General features: G+C 27.9%; 2 protein-coding genes across 12 annotated transcripts; one reads left to right on the forward strand and one right to left on the reverse strand.

Annotated features, from left to right (window-relative positions):
• Positions 1 to 1692: 1692 nt before the first annotated feature.
• LOC100878791 (protein phosphatase 1L) lies at positions 1693 to 23530 on the reverse strand. 5 transcript variants are annotated; one of them, XM_012291691.2, is made up of 9 exons: positions 23424 to 23530; positions 22929 to 23021; positions 4928 to 5173; positions 4278 to 4475; positions 3128 to 3424; positions 2901 to 3057; positions 2693 to 2823; positions 2296 to 2603; positions 1693 to 2222 (listed from the first exon to the last, which is right to left on the reverse strand). In XM_012291691.2, the coding sequence occupies exons 2-9, from the start codon at positions 22938 to 22940 to the stop codon at positions 2138 to 2140; spliced, it is 1434 nt and encodes a 477-aa protein (XP_012147081.1). In that variant the 5' UTR covers positions 22941 to 23021; positions 23424 to 23530; the 3' UTR covers positions 1693 to 2137. The 5 variants fall into 5 exon arrangements, with proteins under 5 accessions (XP_012147081.1, XP_003706047.1, XP_012147079.1 ...); XM_003705999.3 differs by lacking the exons at positions 22929 to 23021; positions 23424 to 23530 and adding exons at positions 5463 to 5552; positions 5689 to 5825; XM_012291689.2 differs by lacking the exons at positions 22929 to 23021; positions 23424 to 23530 and adding exons at positions 5463 to 5552; positions 5630 to 5727.
• Ziz (dedicator of cytokinesis protein Ziz) lies at positions 7124 to 22674 on the forward strand. 7 transcript variants are annotated; one of them, XM_076531829.1, is made up of 30 exons: positions 7124 to 7777; positions 8434 to 8550; positions 8868 to 9046; positions 9160 to 9229; positions 9364 to 9804; positions 9921 to 10415; positions 10495 to 10661; positions 10752 to 10913; positions 10983 to 11062; positions 11137 to 11390; positions 11489 to 11730; positions 11932 to 12031; positions 12157 to 12528; positions 12600 to 12797; positions 12887 to 13033; positions 13106 to 13292; positions 13370 to 13399; positions 14074 to 14252; positions 14387 to 14595; positions 14677 to 15084; positions 15153 to 15453; positions 15534 to 15693; positions 15793 to 15953; positions 16032 to 16361; positions 16442 to 16607; positions 16837 to 17099; positions 17171 to 17528; positions 17603 to 17894; positions 18029 to 18271; positions 18737 to 22674. In XM_076531829.1, exons 1-29 carry the CDS (start codon positions 7679 to 7681, stop codon positions 18261 to 18263), a joined length of 6402 nt encoding a protein of 2133 aa, XP_076387944.1. In that variant the 5' UTR covers positions 7124 to 7678; the 3' UTR covers positions 18264 to 18271; positions 18737 to 22674. The 7 variants fall into 7 exon arrangements, with proteins under 7 accessions (XP_076387944.1, XP_076387943.1, XP_076387945.1 ...); XM_076531828.1 differs by having other exon boundaries at positions 7125 to 7777; positions 18029 to 22674; XM_076531830.1 differs by having other exon boundaries at positions 7126 to 7777; positions 16442 to 16592; positions 18029 to 22674.
• Positions 23531 to 23610: the final 80 nt, after the last annotated feature.

The following is a 23610-nucleotide window of genomic DNA, read 5'->3' on the forward strand; positions in this document are numbered from 1 at the left end:
AAAGATTCTTATGTCGAACAGATTAAATTCTGATACTGTTGAATTTTGCGAATAAGCAGAACTTTGAACAATGTCATCTAGCGGATAGTGTTCCAATCTGTTCTCCTGATATCAGACTAGCATAATATAGAGGAGATGGGTTGTTAAATCATTAATTATTTATCGACAATAATTTTATATTCTTTTCAAATCGCTTTTTCAAATACATAATTACTAATAAATTTAAATAATTTAATTAAAGTTCACGAAGAAACCTGCTTAAATTCACAGCAATTTATCATTCGGTAAAATTGCCTGTGCTTAGGATTTATTGAAAAAGAGACCAATATAGAGATATTTGTCATTACTTTATTGTAAAAAATTTTTAATTCGAGGATATTATTAATAAGTTTATAACCATCAAAGTTTAGTAACAAACATTTTTAATTTCTATGCTATTGTCTGAAAAACTGTATACACGATTCTGCACATACTTCCTTCACTCTCATGTTATCCTGTTATATTACTTTTGATTTGAAATACACATTGCTAGATTGTAACGAGCAAAACAGCGATATGTCGGCCTAGGCCTACACTATGACAAACTCTACGACACATCATGATCAATAGTAGATAACCAATACTAACATTCTTTATAATTCTAAATATTTTCTGACATGATTAGTTTTCCATGCATAGGAAGACATTATTCATTACCCCCTTCAAAAAAAACTGTAGGACCAAAATGTATAAATCGAGAGTTATTATTAAGCTGATATCGTGTACTTTATTTTATTCTATACAGAACAACCTCTACAGAGAATTATTCAACTTACATTCAACCACTGTTACGATTCCTGGTAACAAGCGAATCACAATCCCCAAGTATACTGTACGTTGATGTGATACCATTTTGAAATGGCCGCTGTTTGTCTCACACCTCTCCTACTTTTCTGTTTTCCTACTACTAACAGAACTCATCAAAACCATTTTGAAATGACCGCCATTATATCACATACTTCTTCCACTTTTCTGTTACCCTGTTAGTAGGAGAACCGATCGACGCCATCCATTAAGGAGAGTGTCTCGTTGCGGTCATCTTACCTGTTTACATCAGCGTCTGTCTCACTCATGCACCTTCGAAAATTCGACTTTATTTAGTATAGAATATTTATTACTGTCTAAAGCGACCAAAGCACCCTGTAGTGAAGTTTTCTGATGGGTGCTGTACTCGTAAAAACCACTTTTTCGCAATATTCGAGCGTCAAAGTCGAATCTACGAAATTACCTTATCTCCTTCGCACATCGCATTGGTGTGAGAGAGACGAATCGATTTTCGTAGATTTGACTTTGACGCTCGAAGATTGCGAAAATGAAGTTTTTACGAGTACAGCACCCATCAGTGGACTTCACTACAGGGTGCTCTGGTCGCTTTAGACAGCAATAAATACTGTATACTGAATAAAGTCGAATTTTCGAAGGTGCATGAGTGAGACAGATACTAATGTATACAAACGTGATGGCCATGAACCGTGAAATATAGTTCAACGATTATCCGATAGCAGCGCTCGTAGTACTTTTCACCTATTTCCTTAGTTTTGGCCAAATTACCTACAGTGTCGATAAAAATGCGAACCGGTCGTTAATTTGAACATAACTCTTTTTTTTACTAATCCATGAAATATGAAATGACTAGGAATTCATAAGACAGAATTTCACTTTAGTATTGATTAAAAGTTTTATTCTAGTACATAATTTTATATACATTACATATATTTAGGTCAGCATTACAACAATGTATAACGTACATAAATAAACATACATCTTGTATTCGCATTCTACTGTTCAAACGGAAAGTTGATATTATAAACTGTTATTACTGGAAACATTATGTACAGGAAGGAAACACATAGTGTAGATTATTCAACAATATGTGATTTTATAAAATACTGAATAAAATGTATAGGAACAAATCGTTATGGCAAACAAAATTACTTACTTTAATAACAGAAAATATTTCAGTAATTGAAATATTAATTTATACATACAACAAGAGTACATTTATTTCTTCCCGGATTTCTGCTTTAGCCGTTAGTATATAATCAATGACTAGAATACCTTTGGAAAAAACATAGAAATTCGTTGTACACTTAAAACATTATTGATTCTTTTTGGTCTCTGATGTACTGTATTTGCGATCTTTTAAATTAATTACAACTACTGTAATATTGTCAGCAGAGCCCCTGTATATTAAAAGAATGAATAAATACATAGTAAAAATTCCATAAAAAACATTGTTATAATGTTTTATTTTACCTGTAGTAACTTTGTAATGTAATACTTTTTGCTCCAAAATGCGGTTCATTTATACGTTCTTTAATGAACGCTACAGCTTCTTCGTTTGTAAAAGTATCCCACAAACCATCTGATGCCAAAACAATAAACATGGGATTATGATCGCTAAGATCAAAAGTTAAAATATCTGGATCAGCAATTACTAATTTTTTATCTTTTAGAGGATAATCTCCTAGAGCTCGAGAAGTTGCTAATATACCAGCAACTCTCCATACACCATTAAATGTTACCAAACCACCAGCCTTATTTATTCTTTTCTTTTCTCTTTCCTGAAAATAATTTTTACAAGAATAAATACACCTTAATAATAAGTAAAATAAATAAATTATTTATCATTTTGTACAAAAAAAATATATACCTGCTGAGGTTTATGATCAAAAGACAGAGGTATTGCATTGCCTTTTCCATCGCACATAACACCTCTTGAATCTCCAACATTTGCTACAATTAATTTATTGTCTTCTAGCAAAGCAATCAACGCAGTTGTACCTGCAATGTCACAAGTTTTATGAAGTTATTTTGTATAACTTCAAATATATAGAATGTAATTATTAAAAAATTATTACCAGCTACATCCATATTCTTTTTAGCAGCTTCGACTAATAATCTATCGACTGCTAATACTTCGTCGGTTAGTAATCTACCATAATTTATCTTATTTCCATCAAGATAATTTGTAATATCAACTTTTGTCGGTTTTTCTGTTGTCCTGCATGGTCTTACCTTGAAGTTTAAATAAAGAGTAGGTATTTATCTCATACTTAGGAAAAATTTTATGTGATATCTACTATACCTCTCTCGTAATTGGTCTTGGCAAGCTATCTAGTTTGTCAAGTAATTCTGGATCAGTTACTCCAACATTTTTCTTCATACAATCATCCGTCAGTGAGGTGCTTACTGTTTTACGAAAAGATTTTCTACGTTCTGTCTGATGTCCTGTATCGTTCTTTTCTTCTTTCTGTTCTGGTTCTTCAACTTTATTCGTGTCTTCTGGTGCGCGAGGCGCTTTGCCAGCGATCATGTCTTTTAATTCAATCACTTTTTGATTAATGTTGGGAATAAGTTTGTCACGAGCATAATTTGCTGCAAACTATGAAGAAACAAAAGAATACAAATCAAATTAGTATTTTATATTTTTTTGTAATAGCATTCAAAATAGTAGCATGTCATTGATATACTATTAATGTACTTTCTAATATCGTCAAATAGAAAAATAACCACAATAAAGATATTACATGTAACATGATTTTCTCTGTTATATTAAATAATAAACTATAATTTTCATAATACCTAACTATTATATACCTATATACAGCTTTTGAATAGTTCCGTAAAGGTATCAATGTGTAATGAAGATAATTGTTTCATTCAGAATAATTCTTAAATTAAAAAATTTAATTGTGTAATTTATTTATCATTACACATTGATATTCGTTATGATAGTATAAATTTCTATCAAGTATATATAAAATAAGATACTATACTTTCAATATGTATATACTGTTATTTCTATTCCTGGTTACATGCATTTACTCTGCTTTTTAAAATATTTCATAAACACTGTTAATACTATTAAAATAATTCCTATTAATTTTCCTATGTATACTAAGCATTCATGTAAATAACTGTAGAAACATAATTATACAACACTTCATATAAATCTATAATGTACATTCTTAGTAAATACATGTTAACTTTTTAAAATAATATAATTATTCAATAAATATTTAGTATTTTAGTATTTTCTTGTACAACTTTACCATCATAAAAAACATATGTTTTACCTTATCCATGTGTTTCAAATCTGCAATTGTGGAAGACAGTATAAAATCATAAGTTAAACAATTTTAAAATTATGATGTTAAATGAAAAAGTGAAGATATTAGTTGATAATTGGTTAATTTTTCACATTTAAATATATTATAAAACATTATTGAACTTACTTCTCCACCATGCCCATCAAATACAGCAAATAAAGATACACCAGTGTTATTCATATCTTCATTTACAACAAAACGGTCTTCCATACGAGCTCTATGGCCTTGAACAGCATATGCAGCAATATATCCTTGTTTTAATTCCCAGCTAAGTTTTACTCCATTATTTACAGAATCATTGACCAAAAATTGTAGTTTTGATACCTACATATAATTTTGATTATTAATTTATTAAAATAAAAATTTTGTAATAATAAGCAAGTGAAGGTAAATGACTTATTACAAACACCTTTTTGATGCTAGATTTTATAATTGTATTAACTATTTTTAAATAAGACATTCAGGATGTATGAAAATTATGCTTCTTAAAATTAGCGAATCATGTAGTTGCATATGAACTCTAGTGTTCAATTTCACTTGAATTCGCAAGTTAGAATGTTGTGCAGGGAATTCACATGCCTTATGCATATTAAAGCACATTTATCTGTATTAGTGCCATCTTGAACAATCACTATTTTGTAAACAAAAATTTATTTCTTTTAAATTGAAAAATGAAATTTATTTCTGTAAGCTGTGAGGTTGAAATTTTTATTGGATTTTGTTCTAAATGTGCCAAATATTAGGTTCCTTTATAATTTATTGCTTAATTTATATACCTTCGATGTGGTACGACCCAGAGTATACTGGATTTTTCCTAATAAAGAACGACTCCATACATCAACAGCTTGTATGTAAAACAGAACGACTGCCAAAACTATGCCACAAATTAACACTTCTGGCTTCAATGCATAAGCTCTTATGATCCTCCAAAAATAACCCAAAGGAGTACTTATCCCAGCATTTAATCCAGTGGGAATACCCACTGCAAATTTCGATACCAGCTTCATGTGTGACACATATGTCTATTAAACAATCAGAAAGATACGTTATTATTATGGATGAACATCACAATACAATTATAAGCTTCTAACTGATAGCACACATTTAAATATTTGAAACGATAAATTTATTTTAATTTTTATCTTGTACTATACATTGAAAAAATAAAAAAACAGTCAAATTATATGGACTCCTTTTGAATATAAATTATGTGACATGAAAATTATAGATCAAATATGTAAATAATATATTTTTCATATAATAAATATTTGTTAAAAAATACATATATTCAATTATTTTGATCTAAATCACCTGATACAGAATTCTATCTTCAAGCTCGTCATCCATAATATGATATCAAAAACACTTTGAATTAACCCAGCTTCTTACAAACTCAAATTTCTGCAAATAACCGACACTGATTTATATAATTACCAACGTGATTGAATACTAAATATATGCATTATACTAGTAATTACATTTAAGACGTTTTAAAACATCGAATGAAACGGAAATTAATTCTTAGAGTAAGACTTACAGTAGTTGATACTGAATTATGTGTAAACGTTACTGCAGTCACATGTTTAAATACACGCCGTAATTTTAGAAATACAGTATTGTTTTGACTGTAATTACATCATTTACTATTAACAGTACCGCTGTATATATCAAAATTAAATATCTTTGGTAAATGAAAAACTTTGTAGTTAATTAAATTATATGTCTTTCACTCTATCCAGTATTTATTAATACAAAATATAACAGAACATATGAGTATGTACAGTCGTATTTGAAATATGAAATGCCATCATAAATTATTTTAATTATTATTTTTTAATATCTCAATGTTTTAAAGTTTTAGAATATTAATTTAATATTGCTCAAACTTTCAAAAATACGCTTTTTAATTATTGCAGGAAGAAAATCATCACGTAAGTGATAATTTAATAGATTTATTTAAAATATATACAAATTCTTTTATTTGAAACTACAAAATTATCAAATTTCCAAATTTCTAAATAACAAAATTTCTAAACTATAGAATTACCAATTATTTGAATTTTCAAAAAACTAAATTTTTAAATGTCTACATTTCTAAATTTTTAAATCTGCAAATTTTCAAATTTCTATATTCTTAAACTTTGAAAATTTGCCACTCACAACCAAGTGGTAGAACTTCCTTTTGCTATATCGCCGTGTTCTCTAAAACAGAAGTAAGAACAGCATTAAAATTGCTTCATATTAGTCAAATATTACTCATTCAAATTGCACGTTGCATCTGCGATGATTTTTCTTAGATTCACGTCTATTGTGAATGCCTGCCGTGGTTCTAGATTGCATTTAAAACATGCTGTTTGGAGGGGTAGATTTACGCTATCAGAAACTAGTAATTCGTTTAAAAGGGGTAAATTTACAGCCTTCGGTCATAACATGATAATAAAACAGTTTATTTATAACACAATTAAACAACATACTGCATGTGAGCATTGCATATATATGTGATTGCAGCAATCGTGCTATACTGTAAATTGCATAGAGGGGGGAGAGTATTATCATATGTATATTGCTAGGACGTTGTCATGTACATATAAATAGACGCTAGCCAAGCAATGACCTATTGTTTTGACAAATAATTTTCAGTCACTAATGTCCAGAATTCCTAAAGAAAAAATTGTATTATCTGAATTAAATTGAGAGGTAACTTACTATTAGATAAGAACATTTAAAAAACGCGTATCAGGTCAAAGTTTAATTAACTTCTCAAGAAGTTTTTATACATATACTTCACAGAAAATGGTACATTGCTGAGCATGGTGAGCTTTTCTAGGGAAAATGATGATGTAGGGGAAACCTATTCCACCATTCTGATTTTTTGTTGGTACATTTTTAAATTTTAAATTTGTAAAAGTTATAAATTCTCAAATTCACAAAACCTCAAATATAAAATTTGAGAAACTTTGGCATTTGGAAATTTGGAAATTTGGAAATATGAAGTCTTAGAAAGTTAAAAATTTAGAAACTTGAAAATGTAGGCTTTTGGAAATTTGACAATTTGGTTTTTAGCAATTTGGTCATTTGAAATATGGAAGATTTGGAGATGGGAAATTTAGAAATTTGGGAATTTGGGGGCTTGAAGATTTGAAAATTTAAAAATGTAGAAATTTCAAAATTTCGTCTTTCAAAAATTTGGAAATTTCAATATTTGGAAATGTCAGGTTTGCATACCTGATTTTCAAAAACCGGAAAGAAGTAGTGGGGTACTCCCCTCCTATAATCGTCCTTATCTAAAAGAAGCCTACGTTGCACCTGAATGTACCTTTTCTTGCTCCGATTCCGCTATAAGTTGAATTTTGTACCCCTCCCTCGCGATGCGCATTCAACTATATAACAACGTGATCGTAGAAGCCGCGTAAATATGGCTGCGGCAATAAAGAGCGGTTAGTAGTGTCCAGTACAAGAACTATGCGTAATGATTGTGATTATTTTTATTGGCGTACGATGATAATATCAACGTATCATCGGCAAAGATGAGTGAAAGAAAGTTTACTCGAGGCTTAGGTAAGCCGGGCATGGCCGCTCAATTACGAGAGACTGTCTCTCAGGTAGTACGCGAGAGCACTGTACAGGTAGGCTTGCCGACATCCTTTGCTAGATCCAATTCTGCCGCTTTATTACATTTGTCAATTATTTCGTGGTATTTCACACGACAAGTATGCAATAATTGATGTCAATAAAAATATGATTTCCTTTGAATCATTTATCAGAGTACTTGTAGTATGATTAATTCACCATTCATGATAATTACTGATAAGTACTCATTAAGGATAGTACAAATATTTCAACTTCAAAGATAAATAAAATAATATTGATTTTTTATATAAAGTTTAAAGTTCTTAAACTATTTTTATTTTTTTTTATCTTAGAATAAGCACAAACGTGAAATTTTCATTTCAAGGATAATGTTATTCGTGTTGAAACATATCCATTTATGGTACCTTGTAACACCTTAATACATTTTTCATTAATTATTTCTTTGTCCTATGAATAAAGTGTATTCTTTTTAACAGTAAAATAATTAGATTTGATATGTAATTTATTTTAAATTGTACTGTTAAATGTTCTTAATTAAGTTCATTAGACATTATTTGTGTCATTAATACATTGACATCTGGTATTTTTTAGTAGAAAATAAGATGTTTTGTTTCCTGTCATCAATGCATTTTTTTGAATTTTTCAAATCTTTTCAATAAATATGTAATATCTTATTAATCTTTTTTTTCAGAATAAGCCACATTTAGTAGAGCCAATAGATTTTGAAAGTTTTGTATTGAAAAACAAAACTGTACTACAAAATGATCCACAAAGAGAACTTCTTCTATATCCTCAGGATGATGTTTCAGTAAGTTTAAACTCAATATTTCTTATCTATTTAGTAGATCTTACATCCGCTATATGAACAGATAAATAACTGTGAGTTCATATGCAGGAAGTTAATAGCATTGAAGGCTATATGTTCTTTTTGAAACTTAATAAATCTCTTTGTTTTTTGAATCTATTATTTAAAACATATATTTCATATAATATACATATACATTTTTGAAATTAGTATTAACATAATTTATGAGTCATTATAACAGACTACAATAATGAGTTTAGTTTGAATGATTCATGTAACCATTCTAAAAAATAATACTTTCTTATCTTTTTCTTTATTAGCAAGTGGTATTACCTAGAAGATATCGTACTCTTGTACCGACAATATCACAAACTTCAGATAGTGAGGAAGGAGGAGAGAACCTTCTTACAAAAGAATGTTTACGAAGTTACACATCTAACTGGCATCTTATACATTACAAATATTCAGCATATAGTGGAACATATCTTGAATTACCTAAGTATGTTTTTATTACTATAACTATAAACATACTAGTTTAAATAATTCTTTGTTAAATGTAAATTGCTAAGTAAAATATATTGCATTAGCTTACATGTCTTTTCTCATTTTTAGAATAGCAAAAGCAGATGATCTAAAAGATGAGGTTTATGAAATTGATACAGAAGTAGACCAAGTTGATGAGGTAAGATATTTAGTATTTAGTTTATTGTTAATTTTATGATAATGCTTCACTGTAGTATTGTTTATGAAAATGCATGATTAAAGAATAAGATTAAAGTAGTAAATGAATTAAATCACATTGTTTAATTTAATTAGGAGCTAACAAAGAGCAATGGAATAACAAAAGAAGGTTATTTAATGAAAGGACCAGAAATTGGTAGTAGTGATCGTATGTTTGCAAATATTGGTTCAAAATCGTTCAAAAGAAGATTTTGTAATCTTAGACAAGAAGTTGATGGCACATATATTCTTGAGCTTTTTAAAGATGAAAAGAAAGGAGAAGCAAAATTAACAATAGTAATGGATTTCTGTACTGAAGTTGTCAGAAATCCTAAACGTGGAAGATACTGTTTTGAATTAAGAATGAGCGGGACTCATAAATCATATACTTTAGCAGCAGATAATGAAGCAGATATGCAGGATTGGTTGTTAAAGCTAAGTTCAGTATTACAGCATTATAAACAGCAAGAAGAAAAACGAGCTGCTTCGTTAGAAAGAGCATGTAATACACCTCCTCCTTCTCCTCAGCCTATGCAGGTATTAAAATTAAAGTAAAAACAAATATATACTGTCAAAAGATGTAGTATATTAATTTCTTTAACAAATTATTTGTATACATGTAACTCAGTTGAATTTTATGTTATTATTTATAGGTTTATGGAACATTGAAAGGTTTGGAACAAAGTATGAATCCACAATTAATAAAATATTCCAGAGAAACTGATACAAGTATAGCATTAGCGAGACGTGAAAATCGCAAACGATTGTTTAATATTTACCCTTATATTCCACACAGTAAGCAACAATCAGGAAATTCTACTGAAAATAATATTGATCCATATAAAGAACAATTTGGACAACGAATTTTTGTAAAATGTGAAAGTCTTAAATTCAGATTACAAGCGCCAATAGATGAAAAAGAGTCATTATGCCAAGTAGAGCCATATCAGACAACATTGAGTCTATACGATGCCAGAAGTGCTAGAAAACTTACTGAAAACTTTCACTTTGACGTTAATCATGAAGTTGTTCAAGAAATGGTAAAAGAATTAAGTCCAGTAGGTATTATGACAGAATCTACAAAGAATGTAAAATTGCCGGATGATTTAAAAAGTATCCCATTAGACTGGATTAAATACCCAAAACAGGTTTATTTCTTTACATTTATTCCTTAATACTTCAATATATTATTCTATAATTTATTGATCGTAATTTATATCCTTCCAGGCTATATTTAGTATTAGCAATCCTCATCCTGATATATTTTTGGTGGTAAGAATAGATAAAATATTGCAAGGGAACATATGTCAAACTTCTGAACCATATTTAAGAGCTACAAAAGATCCACGTTTAGGTTTAAAAGTACATAAACAAGTTAGAGCATGCTGCCAAAGGTAAATGTACATTTTACTATGCATGTAAAATATATAATTCTGTATTATTTTGTATGTAGACAAAATTTCACTTAATTTAAAACGTTTTAGATTGGGAAATTATAGAATGCCCTTTGCTTGGGCTGCTAGACCATTATTTAGATTATATAGCAATGAATTGGATACGTCATCAGATTTTCCAGCAATTTATAGACAAGAGGGGAATAAAATAAAAGATGATGAATTATTAAAACTTCTTTTGGAATACAGAAAGTTTGTATTATCAAAATATAATATTAAGTTTAAATGTATATGAATACCTTTTAATACCTTTTATTTCAGGCCTGAAAAACTTAGTAAATTAACTGTGATACCTGGCTGGTTAAAAATAAAAATTGAGTCAATTACAGAATTACCTGATAGTATGTATCTAGTGTGTAATTATAGTACATAATGTTATAGAGTGAAATGACTAATTTCGTGCTTTTATGTTTAGATACATTATCTACGTCCTTAGCAGCATTAAAACCATTTCCATTACCACCAACTTCAGAACCAACTCTTGAAATTGCAGAATTTGAAAGTACTTCAGAGAAAGATGTTCACCCTTACACGACGTATATTAACCATCTTTATGTTTATCCCCAAACGCTTTGCTTTGATGCTCAAAAAATATTCACAAGAGCTAGAAATATTGCATGTATTGTTGAGCTACGAGATGATGACAGTGAAAATGCTGCACCTTTAAGGGTATACTTTACAAAAATATTAAATAACATAATGATATTGATGTTGAAATCCATAAAATATTACATAGAAATTGTAATTTTTGTATATTTCTATAACAGTGTATATATGGAAGACCTGGTGCTCCACTTTTATGCTTGCGAGCTTCTTGTTCAGTTTTACATCATAATGCAGTTCCTTCATGGTATGAAGAGATTAAAATACGATTGCCAACGAAACTTCACTCCAAGCATCATTTGCTTTTTTCCTTCTATCATATAAGTTGTGATATGAATAAGAAGAAAGAAAATGGAGTTGAAAGCTGTGTTGGTTACGCCTGGTCTCCGTTGTTGCACAAAGGAAGGTATGACAATTCAAAGAATAATAATTCACATATGATTAGTAAACAATTTGAAATAAAATATATATTACATAGTTCAAATTGTTACTAATAATAAAAATAAATTATATAATAAATATTTTAATATAATCTGTATTTTTTTATTAAATCTTTCAATTAATTTATAATTATATAATAAGAAAATTAGTAAATTTTTATATACAGATTAAATGTGGATATGGATATGAATGTACAGATGTTACCAGTAGCAACGCATTTACCTCCAGGATATTTGTCGATACAACCTCTTGGATTAGGAAAAGGAGTAAGATTAATATTAAATAAAAAAATTATATTACAATGTTTTTACCTCAAAGATTAATAATTAATAATAACAATTAATAATTTTTTAGTAGTTTTGGTTCAACAATTAAATTTGTAATGTTTTAGAATGCAGGACCAGAAATCGTATGGATCGATTCTCAGCGGCCAGTATTTACAGTAGCATTTCAGTTAATTTCAACTGTATTTACCCGCGATGTACATTTACATAACTTATTTGCTCATATGGAACGTATCCTGGATATGAAAGTAGGAGTAGTACCAGCGGATTCAGAAACGTGTAAAATCCTAAAAGCTGCTCATGCAGTACAACTGGTTACTGTTATCACGTTTCTTCCTACCATATTGAATCAACTATTTACATTGTTAACTTATACTACCAATGAAGAAGTTGGTTTATACATTATAAGAGTTTTAATACATTTCATAAATATGGTGCATGAAGCTGGTAGGAAGGAAACGCTTCAAGCTTACATTAAGGTAAAAGTTGCTCGCAAATGTAATTAATGAAATTGAATCTGTTTATTAATTTCAATTTAAATATTTTATAGTTTGTTTTTGTACCGCCTTCTCAAGAAAATGGCAGTATAACCGTTCATGAACAACTAGGAAAACATCTTCCTACATTATTACAGCCAAACAATACTGATTTTTTGGTAGTAAATAAATTTATGCATCATTCTAACTTCTTTTTTGAAATAATGATCAAGAGCATGGCACAACATTTGCTTTCAACAGGAAGAATAAAAGTAAATTTTTCAGTAACATATTACTCTAATAATTATAAATTGAATATAATTTATGAAGAAAAATTTAATTGAGTTAATTTATTTTACAGATGCATAGGAACGAAAGATTTTCAAAAGAATATCATGAAAAAATTCGAAATTTAGTGGAAGTAATTATGCCTTATCTAATGAATAAATATAGAGACATGCCTGTTGAGACTCATGAATTAAACAAAAGTCTTGCACAATTTTTAAAGGTAGATAAATATTTGTTAAGTAAAATACTTGATTAAATATTTTTACATTCATTTTCTTATGTCCTATAATAGCGATGTCTTACATTCATGGATCGTGGATTCGTGTTCCATCTTATTAATTTGTATATGGACAACTTTTCACCCGGAGATCCACGTGCATTACACGACTTTAAATTTACGTTTTTGCAAATAATATGCTCTCATGAACATTATGTGTCTTTCAACTTACCAATGATGCCATCACGAATTACTTCCAGAGGTAAAATTGAGAAATTCTACATATATTTTACTCGGTATTTACAATTTCGTAATGTAATAATTTTATGCTTTATTCAGAAGATACAGAGAGTGATCCAGAATGTGATGGTATGTTAAGTCATACTCTCCCATTTTTATTGTGATTTGTAATTGTAGCCATAGTGAATGGGAGGTCCACACAATTTTCTGAACATTAATCACTATCACTTTAGTAGATGTTTAGAAAATATTTTCTTGGCATTTTTACTGTTGTTATGCAAGCCTGTTTTATCATTACAATGCACCAAAAGTTATCAAGTATAACTTATAGAATATTTTATATTTACGTAATATAAAATATGTATAAGATTCATTTTCACACACACATTTTATGTTATACACTATATTTTCTTACAAAATGTTACACGTTTATATTGAGATTCACTGTATGAAAACTTTTTTATACGAAAAAAAGTGCATGAATTTGCAAATATTTTATAAGGTTATAAGTACTATAATGAAATAATTATCTTATTATTATTATTATAATCATGAGAAAGTGAGAGATTTTCATTAAGTAATATATTTTCGTTGTTTTAGTATGTCATTTGAAACTAAAGCATAACACGCTATAGTCAACAATTTATAGCAACTCATTAACAAATTTTATTTAAGTAATTTTAATTTCATTTAATCCTAAATATTTTTTAGGTGGCCCATGTATGTGCATATTTTGCTATTTTCACATTGTTTAAAATTATTGTACATTACATAATTTTATTAAAATACAATATTCATTGCAGATTTAATGAATGAATATTGTTTATCGGAAGATTTTTGTAAACATCATTTCTTGGTTGGACTTTTAATGCAAGAGGTTAAAACATCTCTAAATGAAATTGTACAAATTCGGAAAGTGGCAATAGCTACATTACGAGATTTAATGGCGAAGCATGAACTTGATGATAGATATCAAAATAAGGTAAACAAACTTAACTATCATGCAGCTTTTGGATTTATTTAAAATTACGTTTGAGTGCTGTAATCATTATATAAAATAACTATACAAATAAAATAATAAATTAATTGTAACTTGTTTGAATTTCTTTATTGCAGGGTCAATTAAGCAGAATAGCTTTTATTTATATACCATGGCTGGGTATTGTTTTAGAAAATTTACATCGATTGCAATCTGTTCATGATAACACTAAAACAGAAATGAAGCAAAATGGTACTGATAGAATATCAACGAGTAGTTCATTTTTAGCAAACAAAGATAATTCTAGTAATATTACAACAGTTGGGACTCCAAAATCAATTCATAGGTGAACACAAATCTTCTTACTATTTCCTTAAAAAATAAATATTCAACTCGAATAACCTTTATTATACATCAATGTATACAGGCTTACCGTACATTTGGATACGCAGTCTCCAATAAGAGCATCTATGCATCTACGAGATTCTACATATTTTGCGGCCATAGCAGGACAAGGTTTAGTTAATGGTTATTCCTGCACCAGTATAGAATCGGATACTTCAACTATGTCTGGTGCTTCTCAGTCAAATATATCTCAAGAAACTACCATTATTCGTGAACCAATTGAAAACGGTACTGGCGAGAAGAAACGACATTCTCGTTCTTTAAGTGTTACACAATCATCGCCTAGATGCGATAAATTACAGTCGTCAGAAGTTAAAGACATCTTGCTTTGTTTCTTATTTGTTATAAAATACTTGGGAGATCACCAAGTAATTGCTTGGTGGCAACAATGCAGCGATTGTGAAATTTTAAGCTTCTTTTCAGTGATAGAGTAAGTAAATGTTAAATTGGTTGCCATAAAATTTATATTTAAGTAATGTATGCATTATCTTTTTCTAGAATGAGTCTTCATCATTTTAAATATGTTGGAAAGCGACAAATAGCCACAAATATAGCGAACAACTCGGGGAAACCACGAACAGCGAAAGCAATGACATTACCAGCCAGAATGGCACCTCCTGATTTTTCTACTGATACACCAGCTACAAGCACATTACAACCGCATAATACTACAGTTAGGGAAAATCTTGTTGAAAACGACGGTGGAAAAGTACATCAAGCCATTTTAGAAGCAAATATGGCTACAGAAGTTGGTCTCATTGCATTAGACTGCTTAGGATTATTTTGTATTCACTTTAAGGTATAAATAATATATAAAAATAGTATATAACAGTACATGTTATAAGTGAAAATTGTATACATGTTGCATTTTTTATGCAGGACGTGCTTTTAGCAACGGATGGCGATAATCCCATAATGCAAAAAGTATTTAGCATTTATTTGTCATTTCTACAAGTTGGCCAGTCTGAAACTTTATTACGTCACGTGTTTGCCAGTTTTAGAGCATTTTTAAATAATTATTCTATCATTCTTTTTCAAGGTATGAATTCTTTACATTTTTCTTAAATTTTAATAATGAAAGCAAATATGTAAGTTTCTCTTATTGATTTTAATTAATTAAATATTATTGACTTTATAGGAAATGCTGTACTATGTGGACGTTTATGTTATGAATTATTACGTTGCTGTAATAGCAAATTAAGTTCTATTAGACAGGAATCCTGTGCTTTACTATATCTTCTCATGAGAAGTAATTTTGAATTTACCAGTAGGAAAGGGTTGACAAGAGTTCATTTACAAGTAAATATCTTAAAAAAGTAATTCTTACATTCATTTTATTTTTCATGATATTTTAAATATTATTTTTAATCTGTATAGGTAATAATATCTGTTTCTCAAATGCTTGGGAACGTTATTGGATTGAATAACTCGAGATTCCAGGAATCGCTTTCATTGATAAACAGTTATGCATCATCAGATAAAGTGATGAAGGGAACTGGTTTTCCAGTTGAAGTTAAAGATCTTAATAAAAGAATTCGAACTGTATTAATGGCAACAGCACAAATGAGAGAACATAATAATGATCCTGAAATGTTGGTAGATTTGCAACACAGTTTGGCTAATTCTTATGCTAGTACGCCAGAACTAAGACATACATGGTTAGAAACTATGGCTAGAAATCACGCGAGAGATGGAAATTTCTCAGAGGTAGATATTTTAAATTTATGTTTTAACTTGAAGTTTCTGTAACATAATCAAGATTCTGTAATTTGAATTTTATTTTTTAGGCTGCTTGTTGTCAATTACATATTGCTGCGTTAATGGCTGAATATTTAAAGTTAAGAAAAGTTCATTCATGGGGAGCAGAAGCCTTTGACAAAATCTCTGAGAATATTTCCAGGGATGAATGTAGTCTTAAACTTGATGCTGGTGAGATTTGTATGTTTTGCACATGTTTGTATTATGTATTATTTCTATTATTTCTATCTATCTCTTTTTCTTTTAAATATTCTCTTTATAAGTGAAGAATGCATGATTTAAATCTAATTTGTTTTTTTTTCTTTTGTTATAATTTATGATTTGAAAATTGTTATCAACTTCGATCTATGTGGATATATTTGCACGAATTATTTCTTCTGTTTTCGCTTTTAAATGTAAAATTGTACGATAATAATTATTTTAGGTGTACAAGATATTCATTACAACGACTATATACTTCTTGAACAATTAGAAGTTTGTGCAAATATGTTGGAAAAAGCAGAACGTTTTGAACTTCTAGGACATTTATATAGATTAATAGTTCCTATGTATGAAGAAAAACGAAATTACGAAGCTTTAGCAAATTGTTATTCACACTTGGCACAAGCTTGTAATAAAATTGTTGAAGTTACAAAATCTGGAAAACGACTTCTTGGGAGATTCTATAGAGTTGCATTTTTTGGTTCGGTAAGAATTATTAAGAATTATTATTAGAATTATTCTTATTTTGAATTCTATGAATGCATTATATCTTCTAGGCATATTTTGAGGAAGAAAATGGACAAGAGTATATTTATAAAGAACCCAAAGTTACGTCCTTATCAGAAATTTCAGAGCGTCTACACCATTTATATTCTGAAAAGTTTGGCGCAGAAAACGTTAAAATGATAATGGACTCCGTACCTATTGATATAACTGAACTAGATCCAAAAATAGCATATATTCAAGTGACTCACGTGACACCATATTTCGAAAAGTTTGAATTAGAAACACGACAAACAGAATTTGAGCAGAATCATAATATATCATGTTTTATGTTTGAAACACCATTTACTAAAGAAGGAAAAGCAAGAGGTAACCCAGAAGAGCAATGGAAGCGAAGAACAATTCTAAAAAGTATGTTACAGTTTTATCTCGCTGTTATTTACTACATGATATCAGTATACTAAAGGTGTATTTTATAATTTTAGCACAATATTCCTTTCCATATATTAAAAAACGAATCTTAGTCATTCAAAAACGGATAATGGAATTAAGTCCAATTGAAGTTGCTTTAGATGAAATGCGCCAACGTGTCCAAGAATTAGAAGATGTAGCTCTTATAGGTCCAACAGATGTGAAAAAATTACAATTAAGATTACAAGGAAGTATATGCGTTACAGTGAATGCTGGACCATTAGCATATGCTTCTGCATTTTTAGATCCTGCTCTCTCCCCACAATATCCGGATGATAAAGTTGAAGAATTAAAAGATGTATTTAGGTACATTCCTTTTTTCTACACTGATATAAAGGAATTTTTACTATATTTAAAGAAATTTTACTATGTTTAGGATAAACTATATTTACTATTCACTATACTTAAAATTTGATCTTAATGTGTATTTTATTTTTCAGAGAATTTGTTAAAATATGTTACACAGCTCTTCAAATAAATAGTAAATTAATTACATCTGATCAACACGAATATCAAGAAGTATTACGAGAGAACTATCAGAAGCTTTGTCAGAATTTATCGTCGTTACTTGGAGAACCTATCTGGCCTGATGAACAAGTCGGGAATTTTAAACGCAACAGCGCTGCTTTATTTAGTGTCATCAGCGGTGCTACTAATCATACAAGTACAGCCTAAATCAGGAGGTAATTAAAGTCATCTGCAATTTAATTAGTTTTTTTTTATGTATATTTGCATACAAGTAAACAGTACAAATTGGGTTACATAAAACCCATTGTTGATTTGCTTAAGCTCAAAAACATTTATGTTACTATATAATTATGGATTATTAAATGTTGTCATCGTAATAGTAAGTAAGCAAATCACTGCACACTTATTTAAATTTTATTGTTATAATAAAAGTTATTGTTTTTCTATGACACTAAATACGCATAATTAATCGTTTAATTTTATTACTTGGTTAGTAATTATCAGTGATAATACAGAATGAGAAAAATGTGAACATTAAGTTTAACAACAAATTTTATAAGAAACGAACATATTCTCTTCAATCAGTATAAAAGTATTGTCTCGAGGCCTAATTGATACAGTTTTCGACATTTGATCACTGCCGTATTTTCATATATTTAACTATATACACCCTTTTTTAGATAATTGTGTCAATTACAAAAATTACACTGACAGAAAAACAAAAAAAAAATAGCAGAAATAGTATTTAGGTATTTTATTTCTACAAAGGATTTACTGCATTTTTCCTAACTGCAAGATTGAATATTGTCTACATCAATACACAATTTCTGTGCATTAAAAACATAGATACATTTAAATGTAGTTAAATATAATATATTTTGGTGTTGAGCACCTAAAGGGGCATTTATATGTGCGTATATATTGTGTAAGAATTGAATGATTTGTATATTAGAATATGTTACATGTGTAGAACTTAATTTGTATATATTTGTATAATTTATTCTATGTACATGTATTATGTAAAGAAGATGTAGCCATCAATCAGTCTGTATTTATACAAATCTAACTATTAGCTAAAAGGAAAGAAAATATTTTGTGATGACAGTGTTTTAAAAAATTGAACATTTTAATTGATCATTTCACTTTTTTGTTTTCATATAACATTACAAAAGTAAACAAGTGAAAAAATATAAATAAGACCTGTATACTACTAAATATCTAAATAAATTTATAGTAATTATATTTTACCATTTTAGTTAATGATATACTAAAATATTATGGTCTATGTACTTAACAAAAAGAATTATATTTTAATGTGCTTCAAAATTCATTTTCGTTTTATATTATGTGCATATCTTCTTTATATAATTTTCTTGTGATATATTTGTAACAGGGTACAATACTTGATTGTATTTGCACTCTGTATGATTTTTTAAAACCAATTTGTACATAAAAGCAAATATTGGAAGTTTTATAATATTATAAAACTTCAAATGACAAACATTGAATAGTTCAGAGTTATTAGTTGATGATATTTATAGTTCACAAAATGCTGTCTAATTAAAATAAAATTGAAAAATTTTATGTCTTAGAAAAATTTTATTTTTTAATTAATTTATTAAAAATGTTAGCTAATAATCGGACTGCATGAAGCAGAAAACATATTAACCATGTTAGGCTGGAATCACACGAATATTTAAAGTAGAGATAGGCAACTGTCCATTTGCAGCTACTAATGGTGTATAGATAATAAAATCATAATAATTCTGAATTGGCAATATAGTAAGAGATTTTTCTATGCAGCATTTGGAAGGTTGCTAATTCAAAAATTTCTGCATTTTTAAGTTTCTAAATTTATTAATTTATAATGTTTTGTATTTGCAAATTTCTAAATTTCTGTTTGAAAATTTTATTATTTTTAAGCTTGAAAACCTTGAGACAAATTCGTGTGACTCCAAACTTATGGTTTTAGTATGAAAAATTGTGCAAAGTTTATGTGCTATATGCGAGAAATTTGTATAATTGTAATTAGTATGTATAAAATATGTTTTAATAACTAAGTACTGTTATTTATGTATCGCTTAACATTAAGCTTTGTCTTAAGAAATGTTTTGCTGATTACATTTGTATGTAAATTGTATTATGTGCTTTAATACTCTCGCAATTTTGGTAGTACAAAACCGCTTGTGCAAGCAAAGGATAATTTATAATAAGTACGTGTATACATCACAACAAAATGAATTTTATCAAATTTATCAAATAAATTTAGTAAAGTTTATTTTACTAATTAGTTAAAAAGTGAAATACAAGTGTACATCAATGAAACTATTCTGATATTTGTATGCTAAGAATTTTTTAACTATTCATTAAAGAAACTTTGAAAAATCTATACTTGACATATAAATATTTCTAGTTAATTAATTTGTAATATTATAATTATTATTTCATTTAATACAAAAAATTGCAATTAACAAATTTTTAAAATGAATGTACAGCAGTTTACCTTTATAATACTGAATGGAAAAAGGCTGAATAAAATGTATACAGGATATTTCATACAATTAAGACAAACTGTATCTTTAAAAAAATGTTATATAGAACAAAAATGAATAATATCAAATATGTTAAAGTAATGTGATAAATTTCAGACTATAGAAACTATAAAATAAATAGTTTTAGTATTAAAACATAAGTAAACTTTTCTATTGCACTGATGCACCAAAATACACATTAATTTTTAAATGAGATGCATTGCTAATTTTTTTAAAGGTACAGATTATCTCACTTGCATGGGACATCCTGTATATTATAATATCTAAATTAAGAATACTATATATATTATAGTAATATTTAGTTCCAAAATGGATAAACTATAAAATAATGACTGTGGAAGGTTGTAAAACTATGTGTGCCATGGTATATTATTTCTTTTATTCAGATTGCACTTAATAGCCACTTATAGTGTAAATTAGAATTTGTGACATTAGTGTGTCTGAATATTTGCAAATATATATAGTTATTTTTCCCAACTCATAGTAATTAATTTAATAAGTGATAATAATAGAAATAAAAAAAGTTATGCTTATAGAACTTTAAATTGTTAATTGGAAAATTTAATTCTTGCAGACTATTATTTCAAACATATACTGGGTGTTTGGTAGGTCAATGAAAAGATTGCAAGGGATTATTGCAAAAGAGAAGAGATTATTTGGAACATATTAAGCTATATATACATTTATGCATAATATCATGGTTTTTGAGATATTGGCCTCTTTCTTAATTTTGCTTATTACCAGACATTACAAAAGTAAACGATTGTAGAAAGTTTATTATGATTATTATAAACTCCAAACTTATAATCTTTTCTTATCTACAGAACATGTTTTATCTGAATCACACAATACAATTTTTCTCAATGTGATTTTAAATATTTGGTAAGTAAATGAAGTTTCTTGTATACTGTGTCTGTAATTAAAGTAAATTTTTTATCGTTTTTTTCTTAAAAATAGCCAAATAATCTTTATAACAGTTAAATAAATTTGATAGGAACTGTTTTTGCAAGAAGAGCAATTAAAAATTTACTTTGATTATAGACACAATATGCAGGCAGCTTTATTTGCTCACCAAATATTTGAATTACATTCAAACAAATTTTATTGTTTGGTTTAGATAAAACAAGTTCTGAAGATAACAAAAGATACTAATGTGGAATTTATAATAATCATAATAAACTTTCTACAATCATTTGTTTCGATTGTCCGTTAATAAGCGAAATTAGCAAAGTTTCCAATATCTCAAAAACCATAATACTTTGCATAAAAGTTGCATACTTTGCACATATAGTTAAATATGTTTCAAATAACCTCTTCTCTCATCCTTTGCAATATTTCTATCGACCTACCAAACACTGCATATATAAATTATATATATATATAACATTTTTATTTTTTATACCAGAAATTTAAGTTAAAAATGTTTATACTATAAATTCTATTGCGACCGAATAATGGAATTTTATTATCTTGTGCAAACGCAAATTCAAGAAGTTTTATTATATAAAGCGCTTTAGCAACGAACATGGCAATAATTATAACTAATTTTGTATTTATTGCTTTGAAAAAAAATTAAGTTTGATGCATAAGCACTATTTTAGTAATTTTGCTTAAACACTGTAAAATCATAACAATATTTAATCTTGAATTTGTTTAAATACAAAGTATGCTAAATAGCAATTATTGTTTCATTCTATATATGACTTATTTGTCAATTATTATTTAGCAGAAACGTGTTGTTTAATAGAAAAGGACAAATTTCATATAATTCTTTTTTTAATGAGAAAAATGAAGAAGGATGTTTTTAAAATACAGTGTCTCTTTAGTTGCAAAAATTTTAATAAATGAAAGTTAATATTCTGTCCAGTAAAATGTTAAAGACAACAAATTTAAGATTAAAAATAAGTCTAACCATAGTATGTTACTATATCGCACAATACATATTATTTTAATAATTTGACATGAATTTTTGTAAAGAGTGGAACTCAAAAGGATTATGTATGTATGTGAGAGATGCAATATATGTTTAAATTTAATAATAAAAATGAATGGTGCATGAAAATAAATACTGCAACTATGTAAGTAATATAAGTATAATCCTAATAACGATACATAGATAATTAATCCTAAACACTGTATTAAAAATATAAAATTTGCTTTGAAAACTGTGTCTTCATTCACTACATGTATGACTCCATAAAGATATAACATTTCATGGTTAATGATTACATTAAAAATAATTGTATCAAATTTTAATATTATGCGAATTAAAATTACTTTGCTTATTTAGTAAAATAAATTATAATTTGACATTACTTACAAAACTTTCCATCTTCTTTTATAGAAAGTTTTCAATTATTTGTGCTTGAAATGTTGATACTGCAATTATTGTTTTTCTTGTGCAACACTATATCTGTAATAATAAAGAGATGGATTGATACATTAATTGCAAGAATTAAATCTTGTTAATATACGAAAATAAAACATGGTACATTTTCTGCTCAGTTATATCCTAACTACTAAACTGATTTCAATTTTCAAAATTATCATAAGTATAATGCAAATATTTGAATGTAATTAAAAGTAAATTTTAAATACATATGCATTGTATATCAATTTGAGTTATTATCATTTATTCGGTTTACTTAAATATGACGCCATATTATAGTTTCTTTAGTTATAATTTGCTGTTCTCCTTATTCATTAACTTTAATAATTTTGTACGTATTAATTGCATATATTGTAATAATTTATTACTTTATTTTCATTTTAATTATTATTTCGAATAGAAGTTTGTATCAAATGATATACATACGTAGGTAAATTTTCTTTGTATATCAGTCTGAATTATTATTAAGAGAAGAGCATTTTATCACAATCACTACGAACAACTGCTCAAACAAAACTGATTTTAAATTTTGCTTGCGATTCTTAAATCGTTCGAATTGAACGATATTTCGATTAATCGATAATTTAAGTCTGCGTCCTCTGGTGGATAATGC

Source organism: Megachile rotundata, chromosome 5, assembly GCF_050947335.1.
Source record: "Megachile rotundata isolate GNS110a chromosome 5, iyMegRotu1, whole genome shotgun sequence".
In the NCBI taxonomy this organism is placed as follows: domain Eukaryota; kingdom Metazoa; phylum Arthropoda; class Insecta; order Hymenoptera; family Megachilidae; genus Megachile; species Megachile rotundata.